At 39.9% G+C, this 26,153-nt stretch overlaps 3 protein-coding genes across 10 annotated transcripts; all 3 read left to right on the plus strand.

The window, feature by feature from the left end:
• Nucleotides 1–7,416: 7,416 nt before the first annotated feature.
• Nucleotides 7,417–11,431, plus strand: LOC112293059 (omega-amidase, chloroplastic). Of its 4 annotated transcripts, none has more exons than XM_024542108.3 (11): nucleotides 7,417–7,541; nucleotides 8,228–8,561; nucleotides 8,678–8,794; nucleotides 9,112–9,336; nucleotides 9,534–9,627; nucleotides 9,766–9,840; nucleotides 9,954–10,032; nucleotides 10,184–10,199; nucleotides 10,403–10,483; nucleotides 10,690–10,772; nucleotides 11,090–11,431. In XM_024542108.3, exons 2-11 carry the CDS (start codon nucleotides 8,250–8,252, stop codon nucleotides 11,175–11,177), a joined length of 1,170 nt encoding a protein of 389 aa, XP_024397876.1. In that variant the 5' UTR covers nucleotides 7,417–7,541; nucleotides 8,228–8,249; the 3' UTR covers nucleotides 11,178–11,431. The 4 variants fall into 4 exon arrangements, with proteins under 4 accessions (XP_024397876.1, XP_024397875.1, XP_024397878.1 ...); XM_024542107.3 differs by lacking the exon at nucleotides 7,417–7,541 and adding an exon at nucleotides 7,574–7,798; XM_024542110.3 differs by lacking the exon at nucleotides 7,417–7,541 and adding an exon at nucleotides 7,583–7,770.
• Nucleotides 11,432–13,065: 1,634 nt separating this feature from the next.
• LOC112293289 (uncharacterized) lies at nucleotides 13,066–16,464 on the plus strand. 3 transcript variants are annotated; one of them, XM_090256778.1, is made up of 3 exons: nucleotides 13,066–13,305; nucleotides 14,040–14,726; nucleotides 14,984–16,464. In XM_090256778.1, the coding sequence occupies exons 2-3, from the start codon at nucleotides 14,282–14,284 to the stop codon at nucleotides 15,640–15,642; spliced, it is 1,104 nt and encodes a 367-aa protein (XP_090112904.1). In that variant the 5' UTR covers nucleotides 13,066–13,305; nucleotides 14,040–14,281; the 3' UTR covers nucleotides 15,643–16,464. The 3 variants fall into 3 exon arrangements, with proteins under 3 accessions (XP_090112904.1, XP_024398312.1, XP_090112903.1); XM_024542544.3 differs by having other exon boundaries at nucleotides 14,049–14,726; XM_090256777.1 differs by lacking the exon at nucleotides 13,066–13,305 and having other exon boundaries at nucleotides 13,317–14,726.
• Nucleotides 16,465–18,399: 1,935 nt separating this feature from the next.
• Nucleotides 18,400–25,967, plus strand: LOC112293759 (exosome complex exonuclease RRP44 homolog A). 3 transcript variants are annotated; one of them, XM_024543566.3, is made up of 24 exons: nucleotides 18,400–18,959; nucleotides 19,235–19,372; nucleotides 19,487–19,644; nucleotides 19,789–19,844; nucleotides 19,979–20,098; nucleotides 20,456–20,577; nucleotides 20,765–21,008; nucleotides 21,092–21,239; nucleotides 21,335–21,575; nucleotides 21,711–21,867; nucleotides 21,950–22,018; nucleotides 22,160–22,285; nucleotides 22,466–22,518; nucleotides 22,710–22,816; nucleotides 23,010–23,064; nucleotides 23,364–23,463; nucleotides 23,599–23,710; nucleotides 23,970–24,090; nucleotides 24,200–24,259; nucleotides 24,446–24,551; nucleotides 24,787–24,882; nucleotides 25,053–25,134; nucleotides 25,248–25,313; nucleotides 25,570–25,967. In XM_024543566.3, the coding sequence occupies exons 1-24, from the start codon at nucleotides 18,906–18,908 to the stop codon at nucleotides 25,778–25,780; spliced, it is 2,802 nt and encodes a 933-aa protein (XP_024399334.1). In that variant the 5' UTR covers nucleotides 18,400–18,905; the 3' UTR covers nucleotides 25,781–25,967. The 3 variants fall into 3 exon arrangements, with proteins under 3 accessions (XP_024399334.1, XP_090112905.1, XP_090112907.1); XM_090256779.1 differs by having other exon boundaries at nucleotides 18,654–18,963; XM_090256781.1 differs by having other exon boundaries at nucleotides 18,695–19,125.
• The last annotated feature ends 186 nt before the right edge of the window (nucleotides 25,968–26,153 follow it).

The raw sequence follows: 26,153 nt of genomic DNA on the forward strand, positions 1-26,153 counted from the left end.
AAATGACTCGTTACGACGTGACTATGTCTGCAAATAGCTTAAACTCACATTCGGAGGCAACAGACATGCAAATCGACACGGCGCGTGTCCGATCTCTTACTCCAACAGAGAAGAAACGGCGTATGGAGGAAGGGTTATGTTTGTACTGTGGAGAAGAAGGTCACAAGGTTGGAAATTGCCCAAAGAAGCAAAATTGGCACCCTGTCAAGACTAGAAGTGCGATGATTCCGGAAAACGACGACGCCCAGCCATAGTATGAACCGTGCGGCTGGACAATCTAATATCACGACAACAATCAGGTTCCTCCTTCTCTGTCCAACCTGCCCGTTGTTTTACAATTCCTTTGTTTTTAGGCCCTCAAAAACAAAAAACTTTAGCTTTATTGGATTCGGGGGCATCTACTTGTTTTTTAGATGAAGAGTTTGCTAAACGCCACAAGATCCGTTTAGTACAGAAGTCCAAACCTGTTCACGTAGAGGTGATAGATGGACGACCCTTATTGTCAGGCAACGTTACCCACGAATCAGAACCTATAGAAGTGGTGTTTAAGGACCATAGTAGTCACGTTATTTTTAATATTATTAGAACCCCATCAAGCCCTGTTATCCTTGGTCTTTCTTGGTTAGAAGATCATAATCCGTCCATTGATTGGAGGCTACGAAGGATAACATTTCCTGAAAAAAATAATAATAAACCTGTTGGTAGAACCTACATGAAGAAATCCATGTTTATTGGAGCGAGAGCGTTCCTAAGATCGTCCAAGGAAGGCGCACCATTTGTCATTTATGCAGCTGCAACTAGCGGCGAGAATATCTCAACATCGAATATACCAGAGCAATATAGGGATTTTGAAGACGTGTTTCAGAAGAAGAACGCCGATATACTGCTGGAACATCGACCATATGATTGCGCCATAGACTTAGAGGAAGGAGCGCAACCACCTTTTGGTCCAATATACAACCTATCGCAGACGGAGTTGGCAGAATTGCGGAAGTACATCGATGAGAATCTAGCCAAGAATTTTATTCGACATTCAAAGTCGCCAGCTGGAGCACCAATCCTATTCGTGAAGAAAAAGGATGGCTCACTGTGGATGTGCGTGGACTACCGAGGACTCAACAAGGTGACCAAGAAAAATCGCTATCCCTTACCTTTGATCTCCGGCCTCTTAGATCAACTTCGACGTGCAAGAATTTTTACAAAGATTGATTTAAGAGGAGCCTACAACCTTGTGCGAATCAAAGAAGGAGATGAATGGAAGACAGCCTTTCGTACAAGGTATGGCCATTTTGAGTACAATGTCATGCCTTTTGGTCTTACCAATGCTCCAGCTGTCTTTCAGCATATGATGAACGACATCTTTCGGGAGTACCTCGATGACTTTGTTGTCATCTATCTGGATGATATTTTGATATTTTCCAAGAATGAAGAAGAACATGAGAAGCACGTTTGTTTGGTTCTTGAAAAACTACGCGAACGAGGACTCTACGCCAAGTTGGAGAAGTGTCAATTTCACCAGAATGAGATGGAATTTTTGGGCTTCATTGCGACTACAGAGGGCTTGAAGATGGATCCAAAAAAGGTAGAAGCAATTATATCTTGGGAAGTTCCGAAGACGGTTAGAGATGTTCAGTGTTTTCTTGGATTTGCTAACTTCTATCGGATCTTCATCAAGAATTATTCTCAAGTTGCTGCACCACTCACGCGTCTAACAAGCAAAGACAAGCTCGAATGGGGATCACAAGCAGCAAAAGCATTTCAAGATCTCAAGACGGCATTCACTACGGCTCCAATCTTGGTACACCCTGACTTTGCAAAGGCTTTCTATTTAGAGACCGATGCTTCAGATTTTGCTTTGGGAGCTGTGCTTTCACAGATGGGCATAGACAAGAAGCTTCACCCAATTGCGTTCTATTCACGAAAGTTCTCTGCTGCTGAGATCAACTACGAGATCCACGACAAAGAGCTGCTTGCTATAGTGGATGCCTTCCAAGAGTGGCGTCACTTCCTCGAAGGAGCTGCACATCCAGTGACTGTTTATACGGACCACAAGAATTTGGAGTACTTCATGACAGCTCGAATTTTGAATCGTCGTCAAGCTCGATGGAATATGTCTCTATCACGATTTGACTTTATTATCACCTACCGCCCTGGAAAACAGCAAGGATTATCTGACGCATTATCGAGGAGATCGTATCTTGCGCCAAAGGCTGGAGAAGCAGCGTTTGATCAACAATGTACAACATTGTTGAAACCAGAAAAATTCAGGATTTTTGCTACTGTTGCAACTATCGATGACGGCTTCCTCAGCGAGGTACGTACTGCGACCATTGAGGATTCTATAGCTCTTGACATCAAACAACGTATCGATAATGACAAGTTTAAGGTGGAGGGAGATCTTCTGTATTTTGAAGAGCGGTTGTATATCCCGAAAGGACCAACTCGACTCCGAGTACTTCAATCTCGCCACGACTTTCCAGCTGCGGGACATTTTGGATTCAACAAGACTTTGGAGCTCATTTCACGAGATTTTTGGTGGCCCCAAATGTGGAAGGATGTGAAGGAATTTGTCCTTTCTTATGATGTTTGTTCAAGATCCAAGATCCCTCGACATCGTCCATATGGACTTCTCCAGCCATTGCCTATTCCGCACCGACCATGGTCTTCAGTTTCTATGGACTTCATTACGGACCTACCGCCATTGAATTCATTTGACAGCATCTTTGTTGTGGTGGATCGATTTACAAAGATGGCACATTTCGTGCCTTGCAAGAAAACATCGTCAAGTGAAGACACCGCAAGACTCTTTCTTGATAACATATATCGTTATCATGGCCTACCAGATGATATCGTGTCGGATCGAGGTACTCAGTTTGTATCCAAGTTTTGGAGGTCCCTCTTTGAGATATTGAAGGTGGATATTAAGCTCTCTTCGGCTTTTCATCCTCAAACTGACGGTCAAACGGAGCGGGTGAATCAAGTTTTGGAGCAATATTTACGATGCACCATCAACTATCAACAAGATGATTGGACTGCATATCTACCGCTTGCTGAGTTCGCATACAACAACACTCTTCATGCGTCAACTCAACAAACACCATTCTTCTCCAACTACGGATACCACCCCAAGCTCGATTTATTGAGTTCTTCAGCAAATAACAACCCAGCAGCTGAAGGATTTGTGAAGCAACTATCGGAGCTTCAAGCGACGTTGAAGCTTCAATTGCAATCTGCCCAAGAGAGTTACAAGGCATCTGCAGATAAATATCGAAATGAGGCGCCTACTTTTAAAGTTGGAAGTAAAGTATGGCTTCTTCGAAGGAATATCAAGACCAAGCGACCATGTGACAAATTGGACTATCGGAGATTAGGGCCATTTGTTATCGGGAAGCAGATCAATCCTGTGGCATATCGTCTGGAGTTACCAGCTACTATGAAGGTACATCCAGTCTTTCACGTGTCTTTGTTGGAACCTTATCGAGAGTCAGCTTTTCTCCAAAGAGTACAAAGTCCGCCACCAAGTATCGAAATTGAAAACCATGAGGAATACGAGGTGGAAAAGGTACTAGATTCACGGCGTAATAGAAGAAAATTGGAGTATTTAGTGCATTGGAGTGGATACGACATCAATGAACGAACGTGGGAGCGTGCCGAAAATCTTGCCAATGCGCCAAAAAAGGTACAAGAATTTCATCAACGATATCCTCATAAACCTAAGCCGATTCAACGATAGCTTCTTGCTGAAGCTTGCTCATCAAGTAGCATAAAAAGGGAGGAGGGCACCTCCAAAACCCATAGTTCGATAGTGTAGAACTTTGTTAGCAACTATAGTTTGCTCTCATCATTTTAGCCTTTAGACATGGATAGTCAAGATACTACACTTGTTATGTCATCTCAAGCGACTAGCTCACGAAGACGACCGCGAGATGAAGAACCGCCTGCACCACGACGACGTCGGAGGATACCGAGCAATAGATCGCTAGTAATTGTATTTGAAGTCGAGCCTGCCTACGACGGTCAGCCAGAAGGTGTGTTTGGAGGACAGTTTCACAATGAAGACACAGAAGTCCACGCTTGGTCAGAGGTTGAAGGTGTTGGTCACTACCGTTGGCTCCAAGGGCCGATGAATCATTTGCCTCGCGAACAACAATTGGAATTCATAGCGGATGTGATGCGACAGATTTTCATTTACTTGCGTTGGTATTGATTGATAACAACATTGCTTCTCGGAGACCTCGAAGCTAGAAGAGGAGGTGATGTCATGGACATACATTGGAAGATTCTTCGAATATTCTTCTAGAATATTCTCTAAAGATTCTCTAAAGATTCCTTTAGAAGGTTCTAGAAGATTCTTAGAATATTCCCTAAAGATTCTCTTAGAAGGTTCTAGAATATTCTGATAGATTCTAGGAAGTTGCTCGAGAAGTTTCCTAATTAGTAGAAGTTGTTGGAGAAGCGTCCTAGTTAGCGGAAGTAGCTCGAGAAGCTTCCTATTCAGTAGTATATATAGGAGTCGAGGCTGAAGGGTTCTTCAGTCTCGACAACACATCTCTTGGAGTTCTAGCTCACCTTTCTGGTGTTGTTCTTGTACTCATCTGTTTAATCTAGTTCTGCCACTTCTTCTTGAACTTCTTGTTAGATTTCAAGTCTGTATTTTGTGTCCGTGACAGTTGTAAAATTGTTATCAACTTGATTTGGTTGACAAATCCTCGAAACTTGGAACGCGTACCATCAAACTTGTCCGGAAGGCTAACTCGGGGCTCTTTATGTTGTAGAACCAGCGGTGCTTCTCGAACTTGAGGCAAAGTTGCTTCTCCAAGTGCAAAAATTTGAGGTTGGTGCAACCTAGATTGTACCATCCCAGATGCTCCATCATTATGAAGCCTTACCACGACTCCTTCAATCTCTGCAGTTCTTTGCGATAACGTAGCGAGGGCATTCATGATAGCATCTAACTTGAACTCCAAATTTTTCGTCGTACTAATGTCTTGGCCCACGGCCATTCTAAAAAAAGGACAGAAATGACTCTACAAGAAGACAATATTGGTTTAGAGGAGGGTACTCCGCAACCTCTAAAATGCCTTAGGAGCTTCAAGAAAAGGGGTAATCCGCTCTCTCCAAGAAGAATAAGATTCCAATATTGTAACAAAAGAAGTATCAGTTTAGAGGAAGGTAATCTGCAACCTCTAAAATGCTAGTACACTTCCAAGTAGAGGGGTAATCCACACTCTAACAAAGAAGAAACTAGCTCTGATATCTGAGGTGAGTGCAATCTCGACAAACTGTCACAGACACAGAAATACAGACTCGAGATCTAACAAGAAGTTCAAGAAGAACTGGCAAGAATTAGATTAATTAGATGAGAACAACACCAGAGAGGTGAACTAGAGCTCCAAGAAATGTGTTGTCGAGATTGAAGAACTCTTCAGCCTCGATTCCAATATATACTTCTATTTAAGAAGCTTCTCAAGCAACTTCTACCAACTAGGAAGCTTCTAGAAGGTTCCAGAGACTTGTTTCTAGAAGGTTCTAGAAATTTATCTCTAGAAGGTTTTAAGGACTATATCCCTAATATCTACAGCCAACTAAGAAGCTTCTAGAAGATTCCAGAGAATTTCTTCTAGAAGGTTCTAGAAACTTGTCTCTAAAAGGTTCTAAGGATTATGTCCCTAATATAGCATTATGAAATACTTGAAAGGTAGATTGAACTTCAAATTATATTTTGGAGGAAAAAATATTGCATTACATAGTTATTGTGATGCAAATTAGATTGGAGATACAAATGATAGAAGATCAACAAGGGAATATATGTTCTTTGTTGGAATTGGAGCAATCTCATGAAATTGAAAGAGACAACCAACAATTATAAGGTCCACAATAGAGGTGGAATATATAGGAGCAAATCATGGTACAATGGAAGCAATTTGGTGAAGACAAATTTTTAAAGACATTTGATTTATCCAATTAGAAGCAAGTCTAATAAAGTATGATAATCAATGATGTCTTACTTTTGCAAAGAATTCAAAACATTACTCAAGTACCAAATACATTGATATTCAATATTACTATATAAGAGAGAAGATTAAAATGGGATTGATTGATATGAAGCATTGTACAACAAAAAACTTGCTTGTTGATTTACTAATAAAAGTACTAGTAAAGGATAGACATCAAAAGTTGACAAAAGTATTAAATTTCAAAGCCTTTGATCAATAACAAAATAGTAGTATTAAAGTAATAATAAGTTATTATTTAGAAGATATTACTTTAAGTAAGTTGCTAATAATTAAAAGATACTAAAAAGATGAAGATAAATTATTAATATGGTGGCTAGGATTTTAAGTGGCAGTTAAGTTAAGAGGAATCTAAAATTTAATTACATGAAGCAAAGAAGGATGAAGATGATTATAGATGAAGTTCAACTACAAAAGATATAAACTCCTCCTATAAATAAATGATGTTGGAAGTAAGAGGTATTTCATTCCACACTTCTTTTATGTGTAATATTTTTGATTTCTACTTACTTGTGTCTTGCTTGTTATATTTCTTCAATAGAAATTTGGATATCTTAGTAATAACATATATTTTCTAATAATAGAAATAAAATAATAACTTTATTATGTAGAATTTGATATTACGTTTCTATATTCAAAGAATGTTTGTTATACTTAAAGAAATATCAAAAGATATTCTATAAGTATAAATTTTAAAATTTAACAAATATTGACATTTAAACTAGTTGAGATTATATCATCTATAAATATTAGCAAAATCTTGTGATCTTATTTTTTACCACTTTAATCATTCAAATTCATTTTTTCTATATTACAATTAAATAAATAAACATACAAATTCCATTCAAGCTTTATTTGCAAATAAGTCATTCATCAGTAATTGTTTTGTACTTGCTAAATGTTTCATTTTAATTTTGATTATTATCTTAGCAACAAAATTACACATGGATGTTGAATGCAGCATACAAAAATTATTCAAATAAATAAATATTATTAAATGATAATATAAAACATTTTACTTGGCATCAAACCCAAGACAATAACAATAGTAATCTAGATATTTCATGTAGTGTTCAGCATATGTCCAATCACCAAGAATTAATTTTGAGAAAAAAACACACATCTGACAAGGAGAGAGAGTATACATTTAGAAGTTTGGATTAAGTTGGGTCTACACCAATAATGAATGAGAGGCAACGAACTTAAACTTATTTGGAAGGAAGTCCCACACCCACATGAGCCTCAGGCATTCCAGACTAGCTACCGCGTTCACACCGCACTTGAGAGTCACACATTCACACTGCAAGCTAGGCTACTCCGTTCACACCGCAGTGTAGGTTGACTCATTCACACTGCGGCGGAGCGGGCGAAAAGCTGCAGTGGAGAAGAAGAAGAAGAAAGGGAGACGCAGCCCAGACGTCATCAGCCACAGCTTTGAGAGCGAGAGCGAGGGATTTAACTATCATCGCATTGTTGCGCTGGGCAGGCAGGCAGGCAGGAAGTGTGACCCTGGGACCCATCAATCTAGTATACAACAATCCCTTCCTTCCTTTGTTCGTTCGTTGCCTTTTTTCAGTCCTGCTTTCACAGTTTTTTTTTTATTATTCTTCTCCTGCTACTCAGGGTTCTTGCGTCCCTCCCCAATCCTGGGCTCCTCTGCACACTGCATGCGTGACCTTTGGGTGCACTCTGTATTCACTTGTTGGGTCGTTTTGCTTTTCGAATTGTGGGTTGTAATCACCACTGCTGAATTGGTGTAAGGACACTCGTGCTCCGTGACTATGGTAAATTTTTGAGGGGTCGCCTTTGCTCTTTTCGCGTGACCTGGGATGTGTTTTTTATTCCCCTCCCCCGCAAGTGATTTTAGCTTGTGCGACACTGGAGCCGAAATTTGGGGATGGTTCGTATGTTTGTTGTTCATAACTGCATTGGTTACTTGCTGGGTTAGGACGAGTTGAATGTGACTTTTGCTTCCATGTAATTGTGCAAGTCCAGGTGCCAGTAGGTTTTGTGGATTGGTTGCTTTGTGATCGGCAGCAATGCGTTGGATGTGAGTGCTGAAGTTCGTCAAGAATAAAAAGTGGCGATGTTTCTTGTCTAATCGGCTACTTTCGAATTCTTAACAGCGTGGTGGATTTAGTAGTTCATATGTAACTTGGATACACTTCTCGATTGTGTGTAAGATTGTGTGAATTTTGGGGCTGAATGTGTAGGAGAATCTAAGCAGATCGTAAAATGAGGGCACGACTAATCGGCAACGTACCAGGCTACATCACATGCTGTTTACACCCCTGCCTACCGCAGAGCCTTCAACTTGCTGCTGCTAGTCCTGGTCGTCTTAGCAGAAGCTTACTTTGCAGTTCGGAACAAGCTTTGTCCTATTCTAGCTCCGGAATTCTTCAACATCTAACTGATTCCGTGTCCCGGACTTTGCACCTAAGAAAAGCTTATACCAGGTCTATCGTAGCCATGGCATCTGATTTTCAACCCCATATGGCAAGGCAACCACCTTCGGAGTCCCTACCCAATGCCCCAAATGGTGGAAAGGTATTTGTGCATTCAAATCGCTCAATGTGAATCTCATGTTGATGATGCATTCATGTTTAAATTTCTGCATTCAAACAAGCATGGGAGCTGAGTTAGTGTGGTTATGGTCGTCGCAGTACAAGCTTGCCGTGTGCCAGCTTTCTGTAACATCTGACAAAGCGGCAAACATAGCGCATGCCCGGCAGAAAATCGAGGCTGCAGCTGATAGCGGGGCTCAACTGATTGTCCTTCCTGTGAGTTCATCGCTTTTGAGGATGTTGTAAATTATGAGAAATACGCATGATCGACTTCTAGAATCAGAGTGCCGACTATATTACGTTCCGAGTATGGCTATATCATTAAGGAGTGTGCTGTAGAATATGTGGACTTGATTAGTATGGTCTATATGATATCATTTTTCTTTGCTGTATGGTGTATGCTTAGTTGACTTAAGTCGATTTGTTGTCATTTGCTTTGCGGATAATTAGGAGTGCATACTTTGTCGAATATGGGGCTTTCTACTGTATGTAACATTTTCTCGTATAAATTACCGTGTGCTGTGTGGTATCAGGAGATGTGGAACTGTCCATACTCGAATGATAGCTTCCCTACATATGCAGAAGACATCGATGCTGGACTCGAAGCATCTCCATCCTCGCACATGCTCTCCGAGGTGGCACGGAAGAAAAAAGTCACCATCGTGGGTGGATCGATTCCTGAGCGAAATGATGGAAAATTGTACAACACTTGTTGTGTTTTTGACAAGAACGGGGAATTGAAGGCCAAGTTTCGCAAGGTTTTGAAATCTCATGCAGCTTTCAACTCAATTTAGCTCATTCTTTTTAGAGAGCGCACATGACTAGAAGTAATCAAACTTGATGAGTAGAATCGAACTTTATCTAGCGTAGAGGCCTATCCAAATTCGTTCACGCTCCTAGCGGTTCAAGCTCTGGACCGAGAAATAACTTGATTGATTTGGTTGGTTGTGATCAGATTCATCTGTTTGATATTGACATACCCGGAAAAATTACATTCAAAGAATCTGATACGTTAACTCCTGGAGAAGGACTTTGTGTTGTTGACACGGGTGAGCATTTTCAGAGGATGATATAACAGCCATTAACATCCATTGCTTTGGGGTTATTGACTAGACGAGAACACATCCTAAGCCCGTTTTATCAGTTTTTTAGTTGATCTTACTACATTCCCATCTCCTTCTGTGCAGATGTAGGCCGAATTGCAGTTGGAATCTGCTATGATATTCGCTTTCCTGAGATGGCGATGCTATATTCTGCTCGTGGTACTCTTACTTCTTCATGCTCACTACCTCCTGTAGTTATTCTTCTACGCATTCCGGATCCTCTGTAGAGTGTTACGATCGCAGGTTCCTTCATTAAGTCCTTGGATGTACAGGGGCGCATATCATTTGCTATCCAGGAGCTTTCAACATGACTACCGGTCCTCTTCATTGGGAACTATTGCAGAAGGCTAGGTCTACTGCCAATTTCCTGTTCCATTTGTTATGCTCCTCCTTTGTTGCTTTTCCTCATTTAGTAATTACACACTTGTTTGTTTCTGTCTTGGCTGTAAGCTGATATCCTGTGGATCTGCTGATGCATGGATGTTGTTTTCTTGGGGCCCAGAGCTGTGGACAACCAGGTACAATTTCGTGCTTTCTTAAATGCATGCCCTTCTTTTTAAGATCAGATCTATGATACGATGCTTAGTAAAACAGGACCCTAGAAGGTGTCGTAGTCTCAATTTGTTTTGTTTGTTCTTAAGTTTTTAGTAGTTTCAGGAGGATCCTAGGTGTTGGTACTTTTGATTTGTTTTTATGACGATCATTGGCAATGTTGCCACAGATATTTGTTGTGACTTGTTCACCAGCCCGAGATACTGAAGCTGGGTATATCGCTTGGGGTCATTCTACTGTCGTTGGTCCCGTGAGTCTTTCCTTCACATTTGCAAATACACGACGATTGTGTTCTGATTCTTGCATTTTCATTAGTTGTATATGCCATGTTGGCATGTAGCGCGCTTTCAAACTCGTGATGTCCAAACATAAAACCGAACTACATTTTCGCCAGAGGTTGGACACAACTAAGCGATCAGAAAGCTGCTGACGTGTGTTAATCGTGTCATGTAACAGTTCGGTGAAATTCTGGCTACCACTGAGCACGAGGAAGCCACCATCTTTGCAGACATAGACTATTCTCAACTTGATACAAGAAGGTAGGACTCTTGTTCCACTATTTATTTCTCCCATATAGGAAATGGAACGTTTCCCTCCTAATGTGGTACGCACCTACTTGTATTTGGAGAAAACAAAATTGAGCATGTGTTCTAAGGCAGCCGTTGAATCAGCGTACTTTTTATTGCTCGGCTCTTGATCGACCAAGCGGTGACCTCGTGAATTCTGGACCACTCTATCTCGCAGGTCGCGTACCTTGACATCGGCACAAGTCTAGATGATCCAGTATTTCTTGTTTAGCATCACTGTGCCAGTGTCAAGGTGCTTACTTGGTTTCCTATTCCTCCTCCTTTTGCAGGCAAAATATGCCACTTGAGTCTCAAAGGCGTGGCGATCTCTACCACCTCATTGATGTCACGAGAAAGGACACGGTGAAATCCTCGTAAATCTTCAGAATTGTGTCATTTAGCAAGTACTTTAACCTTTTCATCTTGAGTTACAACTTGCTGCGTGGAACAGACAACAATCTTCATGCCTCTCGTAGGCCTAGTGGCTAGGTAGTGCCACAGCATCACAGCAGCACTAGTATTTGAGATGAGTGTTGGTTGCACAGGACCATCATCATTTCTTGCTGTGCTGATGGTTACAAAATGCTTTCATGTTCACATTTTGGGTGAATAAACTTGCAACTATCTTGAAACTTCCTTTTCATTGTGTATGTTGTTATTAGACATGACCAATATGACCTTTCAAGTTCTCAGTCGACAGGTGGGCACCAGGGCGTTTGAGAGATTGTAAGTGATAGAGTCCAGGAGAATTACAGTACATTTTTCGAGTAATCACTAGAGCGAGATCCTCGTGCGCTGGTATTGTATGCTGATGTATTTCAGACCTCAACACACAAGTTTGAAACCCTTAGGGTTGTGAGTTCAATTGGTGTGAATCAAAGTTTCTTTACCATGCATGGATTCCACTTGAAGACTGTAAATGAATGCGTCAAATGAATTTTGACTTCTGTATAGCGTTAAACTCCAAAACTAAAAAGACCTCGTACTTCACAATCATACAATAACAATAATAATGTTAACTATAAAAATATAACATTATCATTGTGGCATGAAATGTATGAAAATCCAACTTAATGCATAATCAGAACTTGAATGATTCTTTATTTTTATTTTATTTCCAAATGGAATTCACCACTGACTGGACCAAGCATTAACTTTACTTTGTATGCAAAATTCATTTGTTTCCAATTCCACTTAACTTGATCTAAATGCTATTCGTGGTGTTACAACTCAACCACTTGTAATTAATGATACATAATTTGTAGTAGCTGAAGCGCAATGGCTACTTCAAATGATATTATATGATTGAAAATGATGAAAATGTTTTGGTTTTTCAAACATCAAAATCCCATAATTCTTGAATATAGAGTAGGTATCATCCCTATTATTGTTTTAAGTAAATCTTGGGCCACTCTATGACTACATGTGTATACATTATATGTAATACATGCAACTATTATATCAACACTTGTCTTCAATACAGATCATAAATCTACAGTAAAATATAACCAAGGAAATCTATAAATTTTAAGAAATTTCCAAGTGAAACAATATATTGTTAATGTAAAGATTAAAATTAGAGTTCTGAGAGGCTTGCATGATACGATGGTTTTTCAAAGGACAAAAGAAAAAAGAAAAATAAAATAAAAAATCCAGTATACTATAATGTTATATATAAAAGAAAAAGATTTAACATAATGAATTTGAATATGTTATTAAATTTTATGCATATAAATGGTATATGTATAGATTTGCATGCAGTTGTTGCACGCATCAAAAGTCCCACCAAGCAAAGAGCAATCTGCATCACAACTCCACACCCAACACAACTCCAACAATCCCCCCCCCCCAAGGATTCTAACCTCACCCGAAAAACAAAAACAATTTAAAAAAAACTCACAAGTAACACACTAATTACACCCCTTGCAAAAACACTAAACACCCATAAAAAGGGGCAAAACCAGAATGAATCACAAGGGGGCAGGAGCAGAGGAAGACCAGCGCTGAGCAAGCAAAGGAAGAAAGTGGGGCTGACAAGGAAAGAAGGAAGGGCCTGAGAGAGTGTGAAGGGAGGTGAAGGAGGAGGTGGATGAAGCAACTTGGAACAACTGGCCCCCGTGGCCCAGAAAAAGAGATCCCGGTGCCGCCAACTGGCATGCCTGCGTGGCATTCTGTCCAGCTGGCGGGACCCCAGCGTCTTCCTCTTCTTCATCACCATAGCAACTGCGATCTGAGTCAAGGAAATTGAATCTCCATGTCACGCAATCACTTCCCCTTGCTTGCTTTGCTTGCTGGCTGGCTGGCTGCGTCCCTGCCCTGCTCTCTCCCTCTGGCGGGCGTTGTTAGCTCCGCGTGGAGCTTCACTAGATCACTGTGAGGATGCGAGGTTGGTGTCCTGCCCCACCACCACCACCTCCTCTTCTTCTCGTGGCCCCCTGATGGGTAATCAGTGTGTGTGTTCAATGCCAGGATCTCCGCTTCCCTTTCTTCCCTGATTAGAAACCAGGTGAGACTTCACTGCACTACGTCAGGTGTGTTGTCTCACGTGTTGCGTTGTTGCTGTTGGGGTGGGAGTGTGAGGCGATGGAAAGGCAGGAAAAATAGGGGCAAACTATTAAAGAAAAGAAAATAAATAAAACGGGAACTAGTGGTGTGGAGTGGCTTTGAGACCCCGCCTCATCATCCCCTCACCTCTTTCTTGGTGCCGAACTCTGGTTGCGACATGTCTTGATGAGATTAATTATTCTTGTCTCTTCCATGTCATGGTTTGATTTGTGGGTCATGTCCATGTCACGCCCTCCTTTGTCTCGCGCTCCTCTGCTCAGGACAGCTTGTAGCTCTCAGATGGGAAAAATCCGAGCAGGATCCACACGAGACTGACGTCGGGCTTCGGGATTCATGTGCTGGTTGCAGTCATGGACATGGTCGCCACGGTTGTGCTATATGCCCGTGTTGTGTGTTTAGTTGTTGATTGATCCTCGATTCCCTTGGTTTAGGAACTGACACGGACTTGGAATCAGTGGTAGCAGTAGGAGAGATGATGGATCGGGACATGGTTCCTTTCTCCATTTGTTTCCATTCGTGAAAGACTTGAAGTTGAAGCGAGAAAATAACGGCACTTCTCTGCATAATCCCGGTTTGGTATCCGTAGATGAGTAGTTTCAAGATGAGAGGGGGTTGTTTGAATTGAACAGAACTGCAGATGCGCTGAAGTTACTGACATTGTCACTTTTGCTTAAGTTACTCCAGGACACAGTTGCGGTTGATGATCGTTAGCTCTTGTCGTCAGAACAGTTCGTTCTTGGTTGTAATCTCAACGTCAGAAACAACCTGAGGAATACAACAACAGCGTTCTTGGACTGAGGAAGGTACGTTGGTGAATACTGGATTCTATAAAGTCGGACCCGTCGCAGCTTGCGCTGCGAAACATTACTATCACACGAGGACGGCGGCGCAAGCGCTCACACAACGTTCCGGCCAGTATGCAACATGGCAGCTCTGTAGCAGAAACGCTTGCGTGGTGGGCTAGCCGGAACAACGGCATTGGAGGGAAGGCAGGAGCGAACCAAGCTGATGACAGCAATGGACCCAGGAAAATAATTCGCAAGGCCCCCGCCAGAGGCTCCAAGAAAGGATGCATGAAGGGAAAGGGTGGGCCTGAGAATGCCATGTGTAACTACAGAGGTGTAAGGCAACGCACTTGGGGGAAGTGGGTGGCCGAAATCCGGGAGCCAAATCGTGGTTCACGGCTTTGGCTGGGGACATATCCTACAGCGGAAATTGCAGCTCTTGCCTATGACTCCGCTGCTAGGGTTCTCTACGGCTCTAATGCTCTTCTCAACCTTCCTGGTGAAACAGCCAGCCCTGTTGCAGGCACCGCGTCCACCTCGGCAACGTCAGCTTCCTCTGCTGAGATTGCAATTTCAGGTCAACAATTTTTTTCATCATACGATTCCTCGTCTTTCGATTGCTTTGTGTTCAGAAATGAAATGTGCTCTTTCTCTCACGTGTGGTCGAAGAAGATCTTTCCGACGACATGGGCATCGCTGTGATAGAATTCCTAGCTTGTTTTTTTATGGCCAATTGTCATCCAGGATTTCGCCTGGTTTATTTGTGGAAGACTGTAACAGCGTCTTTGAATGTTAAGTGTTGGTTATACATTTTCTATTTGTGTGTTTCGGCAGATGACCGAAGTTCTGCTAAAAGTGAGAGAGTGACGGCCAAACGAACTCCTGCCAAGCACACTGGGAAACCAAACAACAGTGCAGCGTCTTTTACCGACCCAGACCCATCCGCAACTTTGGACACTGCAACCTCGTTATCGCAGCATCAGGCTGCAGAGGTAGCGCTTTCTTACGACCTTCTCGAGCCTTTGCCACGACATCCAAAGCCGGAACCTGTTCAGGAACTGCAACTCTCAGCAGAACCCAGTTTCCCACCTCTTCTGCAGGAGCCTCAGGAACCTATGGACTGCAACGACCTATTAGGGAAAGAGTTCGACCTCTTCGACTTCAAAATGGACGAGGGTGACATGCAACTCCCTCCATCGCTGAAAACTAACAGCAATTCCAGCACCATGACCGACTCCAGCGCGTTTTCCAGGGATCTGTGGACAGAGCTGGCATGCCATGGGGACATCTCAGAGACAGTGCTGGATTCGGATCATTCCATTGCAAGCTCCACCACCTTGGGTGAAGACAAGCCCGAGGATGTGCATGTTCTGAGGAGCCTCACCGAAGACGATATGCAGAGGCTAACCATGCCGGAGTCACCAGAAGTGACACTTTTTGAGATTTCACCGTCGCTGAATCGGAAAGAAGCATGGACATCATTGTTGGAGTAAGAAATTATTCCCCTTGTAGAAAGATGAATCTACACACACTCTCACACACACCCCCACACATGGATCAATGTGGTAGAAAATCAGCAACCTGTGAAGCAATGTGGACACATGTGTTGTGTTTCCATTCTCGGCCTGTGCTCTAGGGGAATTAACCCGAATAGAAAGTCTTTTTGCGGCAGACTGGTCATTCCAGTCCAGATGTTGTAGATGGACTAAGGCCTTGAGAGATGGGTACATGCTTCTCCTCCCCCTTTTTGTTTTGTTTTGTTTTTTTCTTCGCCTCTCTTCCCTTGTAGGTACCTCTGTGATCTGATGCCACCATCTCCATGTGTAGTGCATTAGTATAGTGTAAAACAAAGCAATGTGTGTGTGTGTGTGTGGATTTTTTTTTTTTTTTTTTTTTTTTTCTATTTTTGTTGTTTATTGCTCTAATTACAACACGACCTCGACTTTGTTGCGGTTCATTGTTGCTCTTCCAGTGTGGGTGCACATCGGATTCCTGTGTACATTCAGGTTCTGTGTCAAGATTGGGGATGTGGTGGGCTTTGAGATTTTTAACTTTTCATGTTTTTTATTTTTTTTAAATCAAAAATCAATATGATGTCTCCACAATCTAATTTCTTAAATTTTATTGATATGATAAAGAATTTTTTGCACATTTCTATATTATAGATGGTACATTCATTGAGATACGATAGTTTCAAAAATATGTTTTAAATATGTTTGATTAATTATTCAAAAAATTAAATATTTTGTATTTATTTTCTTACCATGTAAAAATATAAATTTTAAATTATAAAATTCAAATATTTCCAAGAATAATTTGCAACAATCTTTTGTCCAAACTAATACATTTTTGGATTACATGTTGTTTTCTTAAAATTAACCACTATTATATTTTGTTGATTCTTTTTAAATTTCATAATAGCAGTATTTTTATATCTCTTGTAAACATATTTTAATGCTTTTGTGTCATCCTATACTTTTAATTGATATTACACAAATATAGTAATAGGTATTTATTTTAATTAATTAACTAATCAAATCTAAAAATTATATTTTTTGTTTGTGATAACTCAATCTAATTCACTTGTTAAAAACTTTCAATATTCTTGGTAGTTTGATATTGAAGTATAATGCTTTTGATATATCTTATTTTAATTTTAAATAGTGCAATTCTTAAATGAATATATGTATGTATGAATATATATATATATATATATATAAAGGAGAATGTTAAACAGACCTAAGTTTTTACTAAATTTACCTACATATAATGATGAATATTGCAATTATAATTAATGTGGTTGGTTTTCATTGGTTTTAGATCTAGTAGTAGAGAAATGAATCTAGAAGTCTTTTTTTTTTTCTTTTTTTTTTTTTTCTCTCTCTTTCTTCATGATAGTTGAGATGGAAGGGTCAATTTAGTAAAAACCTAGGTCTATTTAACATTCTCCTTTATATATATATATATATATATGTGCATACTTATGAAAACTTGAATTGTTATTTTTTAAATCTATATTTTCCAATATGAAAAGTAAATTGATGCCATCTAAATAATATCACATACAATTTTTCATTCATGGTTTTTATTTGATTCATTAAATTTCCTAAATATTTACATGTAAAGATATTATAACTCTTAGAAATACTACTAATAAAACTTATGTACATTTATGTATCTATAAACTTTCACATATTACAAATAAAAACATATTAGCACCAAATTAGTATCATAATCATATGTTTTTTTAATTCAAAATATAATAGAAAAATATCATTATCTAACACCATGAGGTACAATATTCAAGTTCACAAATTAGTTTCTATTCGCATTGAAGTTTTCAAGATGTCACTGTTTCATTCTATAAATTAAGTACATTTAATAGAATTATTATTCATTTAATCACCATCCAAATTAATCTTCCATTTTTTTGTTGTTATCTCATGGATATTTTTAGTATGGTGGTAGCAATATATAAACATTCCTTTGATGACATCATTCTTTCTTAATTGATAAATCACACATTTTTACATAAACATTGTTATTCTACTAGATTGCATATATGCAAATGTCACTATTAGTGAGGTCCATACTTCAACTACATTATTTTGTGATTTTCATCCATATTGTAGCAATCCACAAAAATCACAAGGAAATAATAATGTGTATACAATGTGTTCTAAAATCTTAGTAACTTATTTTTTTTAATTCTTAAAAGAAAAGATCCTCTGATTCATATTTTTACATGTTAAAAATTTCTAACATGTTTTATTTTTATAATTTACTTATGTGATTTTTTATTTTTTTAAAAGTAGTAAGAGTGTTATTTTAAAGTAGTAAGAGTGTTCTAAAAACCTTTTGTACAAACATAATTATTTTAAATTAAATTTTATTAAAATATATAACAAGTTTTAATAGAAATTTAAAAATAAATATGAAGTCTTGTAATTAAGATTCATATAAACATACAACTAAAATTACAATTATTCTTGTATACTTACTCATTGTTATCTTGTAACTTTTACATTTTTTTTTTTTTTTTTTTTTGAAAAATCCAATAATTTCAATGATTTTTGTAGACTTTGAATTATGAAATTTTACTACATACAACAATTGAAGTGTGTATTTGGGTAGCCAAAAGCAATGCAAATATTAGACAACAATGTTTGAAAGCAAAGGCCATATAACCAACAACCACATGGTGACATAAATAAATAAGAAGAGACATGACTGAATTAGGGTTTTGCAATTCCTCAGAATCTCCTTCTCTCTCGCGGGGTTTGTGAGGATTAGTGTATCCTCCCTCGCTCCCTCGCTCGCTCCATTCCATTCCATTAGCTGCAAGCTCTTTTACTTTACTGACTGTGCTTGACTGAGGCTGAATTTGTCCGCAACAATAGCCGCTCAACATTCTCGCACAGCAGCTTTCATCCTGGAAACGTTGAGCAAATGCTCTCTGTCGTAGAAGTCAAGTATTGAACGAACGAGTCATGAAACCTTCTGTTGCAAACTCTCTTCTCCGAAGTGTGTCAGAGCCCTTTCACTCTTGAACGCCGTCCCAACAGAGAGCTATAGAGTTTGTTCGAGAATCACATGATTCGAAGGCTTGATTTAAATTCTATCTATCGCGTGGAGTTCGTTTGAGCTCCTTTGTTGGACCTTTGTCCCCGAATCGTGTAGTGGCGTGTATTTGCGCATTTTCTTCGGGTTTTTGTGATTAGGTTTCTGGTGCTTAGTGTAGCGCTCTGCTGTTACAATGCTATCCAACAAGTCTTTCGTTCGGAAAACTCGTCATGGCAAAGTTGTGAAGGCAGGTTTGCTGATGAAGCAACGATTTCTTTCTCTTGGGCGTAGTGTTTGGGGATTTTTGGCTTTTAGGGTTTCGGGATTACTCAGCTGCTGAGTGAAAGTTGAGCATACTTTCAGATTTTCTCTTGAACGATTTATTGCAATTGGAAGGCTAGAAAAATGATGAGGTACAGCAGCTGGTCGATGTAGTTTAGGTTGAGGGACTGATTGCTGTGTTTTACGATTGAAGGGTTTTAGTCGATAAGTTTAATGTAGTGAATTTTAATTTACATGCAGGTGGTTCGGGAGCACTATTTACGAGATGATATAGCGTGCGGAGCCCTGTTCTGCGCAACGTGTGATAAATCCAGGGCGAAGTTGAGAGAGACTGCCCGCAACATAATTGTGATTGATACCAATGTTGCTCTTCATCAGGTCCTCTTCAAGGAGAATACCTCGTTCTAACATTGATGAGAATGACAGAAAACTGTATAGTTTCGAAATTAGATTAAAATTGCCCAAACTTATTTTCTTTCGTACTTGCATCAGATGGATTTGTTGGAGAATGAAATCATGAATGATGTAGTGGTCCTTTCGGTGGTCTTGGAAGAAGTGAAGAATAAAAACCTGAGTACATATAATCGCCTCCGAGCTGTTATCGACAACCCACTGCGTCACTTTTTTGTGTTTTCCAACGAAAATCACAAGTATGATTCCTGAAACCGTAATTGTACACTTGCGTATGCTATCCAGATTCATGAAAGCTACGTACTTCTGCTCCAACGACCCGAAAACTACATTTTTTGATTATGATTATGGTCGTACTGACCATCTCTTTTGCATGCCTGTAGAGATACCTACGTAAAATCCTTGGCTAACGAGACGCCAAACGATCGAAATGATCGTGGTATGATATTTTGAACACTCTTTTTCCATTATCGTTTTTGAGCTTGCATGGAGCTCGAGTTTGTTCGAGTTGTTAGGTGCGTATGCTGAGGTTTTAGAAGTATTACTAATTCTTGGCTTAACATTAATTTGTAGCCATTAGAGTGGCGAGTCAATGGTACCAGCATCACCTTGGAGCTGCGAAGGTAGTATTGATTACAAATGATAATGACAACAGAAGAAAAGCGCGTGAGGATGGTATTGTGGCTGAGACAGGTAAATTGACTTCTATTTTAATAACTGCTTTATCAGCTTCTTGTGTTGGGAAGTGATAAGTACGTTTGGCTTTGTCTCCACTCAATATTCTAGGTGCCGTTATACAGGATCACCTCATCTGTTCTTGAGTCGATAAGTACAGTTGAATACGTGAATATCACTACTTCCGACTTATTTTGGCTTCCAAGATCATAGCGACCGAAGGAGCCTGTTCTGATGCTTGGCTTTTTCCCTTTTTTTTATTGTACGACTGTTTACCGAAAGTAAGTTTGACCGATCGCTTAACAAGTGTAGATGACCCTAGTGTCATACTTCTAAGCGAGGATGGACTACCTCATTGGGTGTTTTATTCTGCAGTTGATTCATATGTCCAGTCATTAGGGAAACCTGAATTGTTGGACCTGGTCGCACGAAATGATGCCATGGATGTTGACACGGACGACATACGCCCGAACAAGAAGGCAGTTGTTTATGGAGAGGTACATTTAAACATTTTAAGGGGTACTCTTTTAAAAAGTACGATCGAATAATAATTAAAATTAGTACCAAATACAAAGGTGTTTGTATCTCGTTCCTAATGGTTGTGTATTAATTGGCTGGAAGCATTGATTATGTATCACCTAATCTTTTTTTATACTGATGTTAATTTGCATGGGTCGATGACAGCACAAAGTTATGTCAGAGATTGCAGCTGGTCTACACAACGGAAGATTCCACCAGGGAAAGTTACGGGTAAATCGTTACAATCCTTTCGAAGCGTATGTTGGAAGTGAAAGTGTTGGGAGCGAGATTTTGATTCTAGGCAGACAAGATATGAATCGTGCCTTTGATGGTGACGTTGTTGCCGTTGAGCTATTGCCCCAATCTTCCTGGGCTGGAAGTGAAGCAGGGAAGATCGCAGATAGAGACGGTAAGTACATATCTGTTTTGGTTGTGATGGTTGATGTTTATGAATTGATAATTGGAGTTTAACTGAGAATAATCATTCTGCAGACGAGGAAGAAGAAGAGCCGGTCGGCTTGGTCCCCGCAAGTGCTGATGATGCTCCTAGAAATCTAAGGGTTGACGCCGTGGATGGCAAGTCTGCTCCAAGTCGACCCACTGGACGAGTTGTTGGTATCATCAAGCGCAACTGGCGTCAGTAAGGATCCTTAAATTTTTTCTTCCTACGGTCGAAGTTAAAAGAATCCACGCGTGTTTGATCGCATCTAATCACTGTACTTCTTTATTTGCCAGATATTGTGGCTCTATAGAACCAATGAAGATGCCTGGAGGTAGTGGAGGCACTGTGCAAGCATTGTTTGTTTCGGCTGACCGTAGGATCCCGAAAATTCGCATTCAGACCCGTCAGCTGGCCAATCTCATTGACAAGCGTATTATGGTATCAGTGGATTCCTGGGAGCCCACATCAAGGTATCCTAATGGACATTATGTGCGGACTATTGGAGAAATTGGAGACCGTGCAACAGAAAGTGATGTAAGTCTGCAATGTTTCTCTTGAAGTGTATGAACCTCTTTTTGGTGTATTGGGGCCTTGCTTAGAGATCATGGTCATTTCTGATGGATAAGGAAGTTGAATCGTGTCGATCATGACATCATTTGGTTCCTGCAGGTACTTCTCTTAGAAAATGACATTAATAGTCGACCCTTCTCCGAAGCAGTGTTGGCATGCCTTCCACCACTTCCGTGGTCCTTCTCAGAACAGGAGCACTTGAATAACCAGCGCCAAGATTTGCGTCATATACGTGTTTTCAGCGTCGATCCTCTTGGTAAGAATGTTTTCCTTGTGATTAGTTGTTCAATTATTTACAAAGCAGCACAATGTATCTTATATTATTTACCGTTTTGCAGGCTGCAGGGATATTGATGATGCGCTTCACTGTACACTACTGCCTGATGGTCATTACGAAGTTGGAGTCCGTATCTCCATATGATTGGTTTTTCATTGATTTTTGTTATACTTTCTTTGCCTTTGCCCTCTCCTTTTCTGTTACATTTTCAGGGATTGATAGGGACATAAATAATAGGAACTTCCTTGATCAAAAAGTCGGCGCATCACAGACATCGCAGACGTCACCAATTTTGTGCTCCCAAACTTGCCACTGGATGAGGAAGCATCACAGCGGGGCACATCAGTATACTTGGTGGAAAGGCGCATTGATATGCTCCCAAAACCTTTGACTGAAGGTTTTATCACGAAGCAGAAATACCAGCAACCATTTTGTTGCAACCTCCATTTTCAGCGTGATATGCATAGTTTTTTTCTGGGAAAATATATATATATATATATATATATATATATATATACACACACATAAAAATAAAAACTAGCTCACATTCTAGATGGTATGGTGTTGTTCTTTGCAGATATATGTTCTCTTCGAGCTGATGTCGAAAGGCTCGCCTTTTCTTGTATTTGGGTTTGTTTTAAATCCTACTGTGACATCCTAGGAGCAATGTTTTGTCAAATTTGTGATTGATGAGCTGGATTGATGAGCTGGAACTCGCTGCTTTATTTTCAATTTTCAAATTCCTGACTCTTTATCTGTCCTTGTTGTAGTGTCCGAAATCTGTACCTAAGGATATTAATTGTTTTTTGTGCAACTACTAGGTGATGAACTCGGAAGCAGAAATCGAGTCTGTGAGGTTTACGAAGAGTGTGATCAAGTCATGCGCTGCTATGTCGTACCTCGAAGCTCAAACTCGCATGGATGACAGGTAACTTTTGCTTACTTATCTTTCTTTATGCTTTGGATTTTGACGCACATTAACACAAACCTCCTTGTATCGCTAATTTGGAGATCATATGAAATTTTAAAATGAGTTCGGTTGCACTTAGCTTCCATCTCACAAGATTCTCAGCGTGACCACAATGACGATTATTGATCTTTTTCCTTGTGGCATGTGGCAGTCGTCTTACAGATGGATTAACTACGGATCTTCGAAACATGAATAGATTAGCCAAGGCACGTATCAATATTGATTAGTAGTGAATTATTTTTTGTTTATAAAATTATTTGGTTTTGTACATCTGGTTTTGTAGATTTTGGCGTTTTTCTGAGGAAATTTCAATCACCTCGACATCACGGTTAACGTTTCTCTTGCTCCAGCATGTGGTTGAATAGTAGGGATATAGTAGTAGATCCTTCATATAGTATTCAGAAGTTAGTGTGACATTGGATACGCCTTGTTTAAGAGGGTGGTGCACTAGCATTATTTAAGCACTATTACTAAAGTGTATTTGACATGCATTGTGGTTTAACAGATCATGAGATTAAGACGTATTGAGCGTGGAGCTTTAACCCTCGCATCGCCTGAAGTCAAGTTTGAAATCGATACAGAAACACATGACCCACTTGATGTTGGTAAGGGTTTCTCGTTCCTTTCCAAAATGGTTTAGCCGATAGTACTTGACTGGTCATTTAGCTTGTGGGAACATTATTAGTGTACTTTTTCCTCTAAAGCACTTTGGTAAAATTAACTTGCAATCCGATATCCAGGTATGTATCAAGTCCGAGAAGCCAATCAGATGGTCGAGGAGTTTATGCTTGCTGCCAACATGTCTGTAGCTGCAAAGATATTGGAGCATTTTCCCTCTTGCTCTCTGCTAAGGTATGTGGCAACGAGTAGTTCATCAGATATTGATTACAATTACTCCGGGACATCTTTGATATTTTCCGTAGTAAGTATGCACTTCATTAAGTTGCTAAAATCTTTGATGTTGCATTAAAGTATGTAAAGAAAACACCGTAAGGATGTATTTGTATCTTAGTGAATCAGTCTTTTCTGTTCCACACTACTCCTGGATATGTTTGCCGGCAGCACTGCGAATAGCGCAAGCGACGTTGATCAATGAGTATTGAATTTACAGGCGGCATCCAGAGCCCACTCCTCAGATGTTCGAACCCTTGTTACGGACAGCAGCCGCTGTTGGAGTGACTTTGGACATATCGTCATCCAAGGCACTTGCTGATGCCTTAGATCATGCTGTGGTAAGTCTGGATTATTTTTACTCATGTCCTGTTGCTTTGTAGTAGACCTTGCGAAGAGCCAATAAATTTATTCGATGTTTTCTGATATTGATCTTTTTCCTACATGCAGGGTGACGACCCTTACTTCAACAAGCTCATTCGAATCATGGCAACTCGGTGTATGACACAGGTTAGTGCCTTTGACCTTGTTCATAGTTCTGGATTGTTATGAAGGGGTGGACGTGTGTTTTTGCAGAGTAGAAAATTGACCTTCTTTAAAAACTTGTTCAAGACGGGCTTGAAACCTTTCTGCTCCGTTATCCTTCGATCCAGTATTATCTTTTGACTATGTTTCATTTCGATACCTCTCGAACAGGCTGTGTACTTCTGCAGTGGAGAACTGAGCTATCCGGAATATCTTCATTATGGACTTGCTGCACCCTTGTATACACATTTTACTTCTCCGATTCGTAGATATGCCGGTACTCTAGCTCTGCATTTTATTCTTTTCTTCAGGAAATTGATTGGAGGTTTGTGCTCATTGACGGTTTACTGCAAGAGACACAGCCGAAGGTGAATCGTAGGCAGTCTAGTATATTGCTGCAACTCGAGTGGGTCAAACGTCGTATTTTTCTTTGAGTTACATGGTGTGTTCGTACATCTAAATGCTTTCTGCAGGTTGTAAAACCAATTAACCATGTGAATATTCACTTGCAGATGTAATAGTTCACAGACTGCTTGCTGCAGCTTTGGGTTTGAACACCCTACCAGAAAAATTAAGAGATGCTTCAGCTCTTACAAGCCTTTCTGATAGTATGGACTTCATTCCTCTTGCGTGATATCTTTTTGCATTTGTTTTTGTTCCATTTTTCAAGAATGTGTTGTGCACCTTATTGTGTAGTTTTTGTAAGAACATTGTGCAACATTCTGACTGGCTGCAGTTGGCTGTTTTAACTGATGGACTTTCCTACTGATTTGTACAGATTTAAACTACCGGCACCGCAATGCTCAAATGGCAGGTCGGGCATCTGTTGAGCTTCACACAGTTATCTTTTTCAAAAAGCGGTGAGTTTTTCTGTCATCAGACATTAGTGGTTTATCTGCAATTTGATTTTCAGATTGCGAGTCGTGAATCTTCCCCTTTTTTTCACCGATTGGGTACATGTTGATATCTCCAGGCCAACTGATGAGGAGGCCAGAATCGTAAAAATACGATCAAACGGTTTCATAGTTTTTGTCCCCAAGTAAGATTCTTCTCGCTCAAGCTTGTTTGCTTTTCGTGCTTAATTATTTGGAGCGGTTCGCCTTTTGTAATATGTATACGTTCTGGAGTATAATGATCGTTTTCTGGATAATGATCTGCATTTGAAGTTTGGGGTTGTTCTAAGTTGTTTCCAGTTCGTTGATAAATGTTTTTGAGATAGTAGTACACGCATAGTGTACTGAAAATGTTGTCTGTTTATATCTCGACGCTCACCGATCATCGAAATAATGTTGCAGGTACGGAATCGAAGGGCCAGTATACCTTGTTGGGAAAGAAGCCAAGCAAACCGCAGTCGATGGAATGTGGGTAGTAGATGATGAGAACCAGATAATACGCTCTAGTGATGGAAGTCGGACGTTCAAAGTATTGAGTTCTGTTCGTGTGCACATTGAAGTAGTTGAACCTCAACCGAATCGTCCTAAACTACAACTTTCCCTTACAATGTAATTGTGGTTTACATGTTCACATGTAAAGATTCGAGTTTTCAATTTTTCCTTATAGTTATGCTCCCAAATTAGGGTTATCTGTAATGTAGGACAAGGAGTTTTACATTTATAAAGGAAAGAAACTATCTGGATCATGGTCGCATGATAATGTATCTTGGAGTTTACCAGTAATCAAATTTTTAAGTCTCTGTTGGTATCGTAGTATGTTGATGAGTTTTGATCTGAGAAGTCATTTAATCCGAATAGGTCTAGTGCAAAGCAGTGACACTTTAATTAACGGAAGGAATTTATTACATATTATTAATTGAATTTTTATGGGATGAATCCATGCAATTTCGCAATCTATCGCCTTGTTTAGCAGCTTATGCGTTGTG

This window comes from Physcomitrium patens, chromosome 16, assembly GCF_059467195.1.
Source record: "Physcomitrium patens ecotype Gransden chromosome 16, ASM5946719v1, whole genome shotgun sequence".
NCBI classification, from domain to species: domain Eukaryota; kingdom Viridiplantae; phylum Streptophyta; class Bryopsida; order Funariales; family Funariaceae; genus Physcomitrium; species Physcomitrium patens.